At 43.2% G+C, this 6526-nt stretch overlaps 1 protein-coding gene across 1 annotated transcript in view; it reads left to right on the top strand.

The window, feature by feature from the left end:
* Positions 1 to 6189, top strand: part of ercc8 (excision repair cross-complementation group 8) — a 69697-nt gene extending 63508 nt beyond the window's left edge. Inside the window, exon 12 of the mRNA XM_038790987.1 lies at positions 4707 to 6189. Within this exon, the coding sequence (XP_038646915.1) occupies positions 4707 to 4775 (69 nt within the window). The 3' untranslated portion in view covers positions 4776 to 6189. The remainder of the gene's footprint in view (positions 1 to 4706) is intronic.
* Positions 6190 to 6526: the final 337 nt, after the last annotated feature.

Below are 6526 nucleotides of genomic sequence, written 5' to 3'. Positions count from 1 at the left end.
CCCACTCCCTCTCTCCCCTACCCACTCCCTCTCTCCCCTACCCACTCCCTCTCTCCCACTCCCTCTCTCCCACTCCCTCTCTCCCACTCCCTCTCTCCCACTCCCTCTCTCCCACTCCCTCTCTCCCACTCCCTCTCTCCCACTCCCTCTCTCCCACTCCCTCTTACACACAGTCTCTCTCCCATCCTCACACACACACAAACTCTCTCCCACTCCCTCGTACATACCCAACCTATCTCCCACCTCCTTTCACTCTACACACTCATTCACTCTCCCACTACCTGAGACACTCACTCCCACCTCCTCTCACACACGCACTCATTCACTCACTCTCTCACAGCACCTCACATGCGCACACACTCACTCTCTCCAAACTCCTCAACACAGACACTCATTCACTCTCACAGCACGTCACTCTCTCACACACACACACACACCCGCTTTCACCTCACACACAGACACTCACTCCCTCCTATCTCCTCTCACACACACACTCATTCTCTCCCACCTCGTCTCACACACTCACTCACTCACACCTCCTCGCACACAATATCCCACACACTCACTCTCTCACAGCATCTCTTATACACACAGATACTCACTTCCACCTCACACACAGACACTCACTCACCCCACCCCCCTCAGACACACACAGATAAACATTCACTCTCTCCCACCCGCTCACTGACTCGCGCACACACACACACAGGCACACACGCATACACGCAGACAAACACACTCTCATTCACTCTCTCCCACCCACGGTAATGTCTATTCCCCAGGCGCATAAAAATTTGTCCTTTTGGATCGAACTCCAACTTGCTTGCTGCTGGCCCTGACTCCAACTCGCGTTCTGTGAACTCTGGGCCAAATGTACCTGGTTCCCTGGGCTCCAGCCTCGCTGCACCTTCACTTCCCGCAGCCTGGCAGCCATCAACAAAATAAGCAGTGCATGTCTTGCTGCTCCTCCAAACAAACGTTATTTCACTCCCTCATTTGCTGCTGATAGGCTCACTAATCAGGAGCATAAACGGGTGGAACTGGTCCATTATTGCAGGAGCATCTCCAAGAATAATCTTCTATTGAAGCTCACCTAATTAACCAGGATTTTGAAAACTGGTGCTGGGGCAGAATAGAGGGGCTTCGCAGGCCATATCCGGCCGCAGGCATACTTTGGTCAAGACTGATATAAATCTAATACCTGCGTGCAATGGAGGGAGGTCCATCTTTATTAAACCAAGAGCTTTCATTTCCCCTCATGTGACATAAAACCTCCCATGGTGTATTTGAAGAAATCCATGGAGTTGTCCAGGGTGGCATGGTGGCACAGTGATTGGTACTGTTGCCTCAGCGCCAGGAACCCAGGTTCAATTTCAGCCATTGGGTGACTGTCTGTATGGAGTTTGCACTTTCTCCCCATGACGGCATGAGTTTCCTCCGGGAGCTCCAGTTTCCTTCCACAATCGAAAGATGTGCAGGTTAGTTGGATTGGCCATGCTGAATTGCCCCTTAGTGTCTAAAGATGTGTAGGCTAGCTTAAGGGTTATTGGGATAGGACAGAGGAGTGGACTTGGGTGGAGTGTCTTTCCAGAGATTCGATAGGCCAAATGGCCTCCTTCCGCACTGTAGGGAATCTATGGTTCTACGAACATTAATTCCTCAATCAAAACAATGCTACGTTTGGGACATTGTTGCTGCTGATTTTACTTCAAAATTGCTTCAAATTTGACTGCACTTCAACATACTTCATTGGCTTTTAAATGTTTTGAGATACCCTAAGGATTTTTTTTTAAATTCATTTTTGCAGGATTTGGCCTTCGCTGGCAAAGCCAGCATATGTTGCCTGTGCCTAATTGCCCTTGAGAAGGTGACTTCTTGAGCTGCTGCAGTCAATATGGTGTAGGTACATCTATTCTGCTGTTGGGAGGGAGCTCCAGAATTTTGACCCAGTGACGGTGAAGGAACAGTGATATATTTACAAGTCAGCATGGTGAGACACTTCGAGAGGACCATGAAGGTGGTGGTGTTCCCATGTATCTGCTGCCCTTGTCCTTCTTGATGGTCGTGGTTGCAGGTTTGGAAGGTGCTGCCTAAGGAGCCTTGGTGACTTCCTGCAGCACATCTTGTAGATGGCACATATGGCTGCTACTGTTCATCGGTGGTGGAGGGATTGACCGTTTGTGGATGGGTGCCAATCAAATGGACTGCTTCATCCTGGATGGTGTTAAGCGTCTTGAGTGTTGTTGGAGCTGCACTCATCCAGGCAAGTCCATCACACTCCTGACTTGTGCCTTGTAGGTGGAAGACAGGCTTTGGGGAGTCAGGAGATGAGTTCCTTGCCACAGGATTCCTCGTCTCTGACCTGCTCTTGTAGCCACAGTATTTACATGGCTAATCCAGTTCAGTTTCTGGTCAATGATAACCCCCGGGATGGTGATAGTGATGGTACTGCCATTGAATATCAAGGGCCAATGGTTTGGCTCTCTCTTATTGGAGATGGTCATTGGCTGGCACTTGTGTGGTGTGAATCTTAGTTGTCACTTGTCAACCCAGCCTGGATATTGTCCAAATCTTGCTGCATTTGCACGTGGACCTCTTCACTGTCTGAGGAGTCGCAAATGGTGCTGAACATTGTGCAGTGAACATCCCCACGTCTGACCTTATGTTGGAAGGAAGGTCATTGATGAGGCAGCTAAAGATTGGGCCAATGAAAGGCAATAATAATCTTTATTAGTGTCACAAGGAGGCTTACATTAACACTGCAATGAAGTTACTGTGAAAATCCCCTAGTCGCCGCATTCCTGCGCCTGCTCGGGTACACTGAGGGAGAATTCAGAATGTCCAATTCACCTAACAAGCACGTCTTTCGGGACTTGTGGGAGGAAACTGGAGCGCCCGGAGGAAACCCACGCAGACATGGGGAGAACATGCAGACTCCGCACAGTGACCCAAGCCGGGAATCGAACCCGGGTCCCTGGCGCTGTAAAGTAACAGTAATTAATCTAACCAATGTGCTACCATGCCGTATATAACTGCATGTTTTTTCTTTTATTTTAAGCAGTAACAAACTAATGGTTAATTCACAATTAAAATATAAATGCAGATCAATTCCATTTAAGTTTTAGTCATTAATGGAATATCTATGTCACTGGCAAGGGCAGCATTTAATGCCTGTCTGTAATTGTCCTGAGATTGTTGTAGTGTTGTGCTTATCAAATAAGGGAAGAAAATAGCAAAAGGATGTGTGTAAAACATAATTTGTATTATGAGGCTTCCTGAGTTTGGCATTGGCAAGATTTTCATGATATCTTTCATGCTTTCTTAGTTGAGACAGTCACTGCACCAATGTAATGTGAAAAACTGTTTTGCTCTTGGAATAGAATTCCAAAAAGGGCGGAGCAGATATTCCCCCAAAACCATGACACTTCTTTGTCAAACATGGTGTATGTACTTATATTGTGACTCCACAGCAATCTGTATTTGCAATTCAGGTAAGGCACACATTGTGAAACAAAGCTTAATTTACTTTGGGCTCATAAGGAAATGTACATATTTTATCTGCTGTCAATGTCAAACAAATACTGCAAATATTTTTTTCCTTATGTCTGTTGAATTTACAGTTGCAGGATTTATGTCCACTGTTTACCTTGTACCAACTAGTTAGATAATAAAATATTTGATTTTATCGTCTCAGTGTATGATGTTGCTCTTAATGCAGTGCTAATTGTCAGTAGCTGGACCCCCCCCCCCCCCCCCCATACAAAAACAAAACATCTGGTATGGCACAGGTTTATGCTATTCACACAGGTAAAAGTACATTTCTTTTATTTTTTTATCCCTACCATCTTCCAGTTGTGATGCACCCTTATCTGAGTAAGATGTCTGCTAATGCGTCTCTTAAACTAGTTGTCAGGCTCATCCTTCAATGTTGATTCCACCTGATGTGCATGTGCAGTACTAAAGGTGTACTGCACTGATGGAGGTGCCATTTTCAGATATGTTAAGTTGAGGACCTGTCTTCTTTCTCAGGTGGAAGTAACATATCCCTTGGCATAAATTTGAAGAAAAAGAGATGAATTCTCTCCAGTGTACTGGTCAAAATTATATATTTTTTAAATGTGCTGTTGACTAAAAGTTGGAAAGGGCACACTGACCCCAGAAAAGTACCAATCTGGTTCCTTAATAATGTTGCATTGCATATGCCTATTGCAGCCTTTGAAGGATGTTGGCTTTGACATACAGTCTCTTGTTAGATTGATCCTGTCTCAACTAATATTTATGCTTGGAGGTTCTCTTTGGAGTTTTTCTAAGGTCAAGTCATTTCAAATTTTTGAGATGCTGGAAGATTACCTATATATGAATTATTACTTCCCCATCTCTCCCTATACGCCAATGGTAATTCTACAATGAGATTAAAGTGATGGTGTCAGTATGAATGTCTTTGAATTTGGCTGCATTATCTGAGAAAGTTGTTACACTTCTGTTTTGGAGACTAATGGTTCTGTAGAATATATACAACCCTTTAAACTATTGCAATTCACCATCATCTGAGCAAATTGCAATCAGCAAGAAACAAGCTAAAAATTCAGTAATAGTGAATATGAATTAACATTTAGGAAACATTAGCTACATCATATCTATTTAAATAATGAATTTGAAGGAATAAAACATGAATTCATACTGTGTAATTTTCTTCTTTTTTCCAGCCAGAATCTGGAACTTCTCAGAATCTCATTTTCCAGGATGAATGGAGCAGCAGCGATGATGAAAACTGAAGTTCAGTCCAGTCTATTGGAACAAGAAACTGCTCTGAATATGTGTACACATCTGTAGAATAGTTCAAAATTGTTCAAACATCGAATGTTACTTTACTTTCACCATTCAGCTAGAATTTACAGCTGGGTGAAGCATCTGTGATTTCTAATAGCTTAGTGTGTAAATACACCACCTTTTCTGGCACAAATCCATGCAGACCAGACTGATCTGAGGTAGCTGGCCTCAGCCCGGGAAGCTGGTACAGTGCTACAGTTGGTCCTTGTCTCTGAGCTCCGAAGAGGGACACAAATCAGCGTTGGTTCCACCTATTGACTGTTATCCAGTTACCCCCTACTGAAAAGTACTTTTGTTTGCATCAGAATCAGATAGCCTGCTGAAAGTCACTGACTGGGTTCATATAAAAAGAATGACCACTTGAAAGAGATACTGGAGAGCTGCCAGCCTTTGTAGCAAAGCAGAGGGAGGAATTGGTTTCTGCAGCGGACACAGAGACAGAAATCTAAAATTATTCTTTATCAACTATGAGCACATGAAATACTGTAGAATATTTAGCATGTTGCATTGATTTATTTCCAATGTTTTGCAATTGAACTGATGACGTTGTCCAAAAATAACATTGCTTATTTCCAGGTTGAAAAATTCTTGGTATGAATTAATAATGGTTTAGCTCACTCGGCTAAATCGCTGGCTTTTAAAGCAGGCCAGCAGCACGGTTCGATTCCTGTACCAGCCTCCCCGGACAGGCGCCGGAATGTGGCGACTAGGGGCTTTTCACAGTAGCTTCATTGAAGCCTACTTGTGACAATAAGCGATTTTCATTTCATTTCATTTCATAATTATGCTGATCATACAAAGGTACTTCCTGTCTCCCGTGCATCGACAATTTAAATACTGAAATTTGTTTTACCTTGATGCACTTAATTTGCATCCAGAATCACGTAGCATTGATGGATTAACCCGAGTATCAACTGCAAGCTGCTGTATTTTTGCGATTATACAATGTTGTATACCTGACTGCTGGTCAGCTTGGTTCCTTCCTTTTTTTAGATTACAGCCTGCTGCAGCCATCTAAAGGTTTTTCCAAGTGTTTGTGATAAAGGCATGTATATTTGCTGTTAAGTTTAATATGTAAAGTCTGGAAAGTTAGAAGTATTTGTAAATTATTTAACAATATGATATGAAATCACGTAAAAGGTTTTTACATATAAAGTCAAAGTGAAGCATTTGTTTTGAACGGAAGACTTTCTAATTTGAAAAGTTAGAAGTTTGATTACTGGGGATTAAATTTAAAGGTTGCATTTGTGCATTTTGAGTATCTGCGATTTAAAAAAAAAAAAAACATTTTGCCTAGTGGACAAACTATTTGGAAGACAATATCTCCTTTTAAAAAATAAAATCAAGAAGTTTATTTTACCCGACTTCCTTTGTGATTTACATTTCTAAAAGGTAAAATAATACAACAGAAGAATGTAACAGTTTACAGTGCTGAAACAGATCATCATCATAGAGTCATAGAATTTACAGTGCAGAAGGAGGCCATTCGGCCCATCGAGTCTGCACCGGCTCTTGGAAAGAGCACCCTACCCAAGCCCACACCTCCCCCACCCCATAACCCAGTAACCCTACCCAACACTAAGGGCAATTTTAAACATTAAGGGCAATTTAGCGTGGCCAATCCACCTAGCCTGCACATCTTTGGACAGTGGGAAGAAACCGGAGCACCCGGAGGAAACCCACGCACACACGGGGA

Source organism: Scyliorhinus canicula, chromosome 3, assembly GCF_902713615.1.
Source record: "Scyliorhinus canicula chromosome 3, sScyCan1.1, whole genome shotgun sequence".
Taxonomy (NCBI): Eukaryota; Metazoa; Chordata; class Chondrichthyes; order Carcharhiniformes; family Scyliorhinidae; genus Scyliorhinus; species Scyliorhinus canicula.
This window is presented reverse-complemented; position numbering and strand designations above follow the sequence as displayed.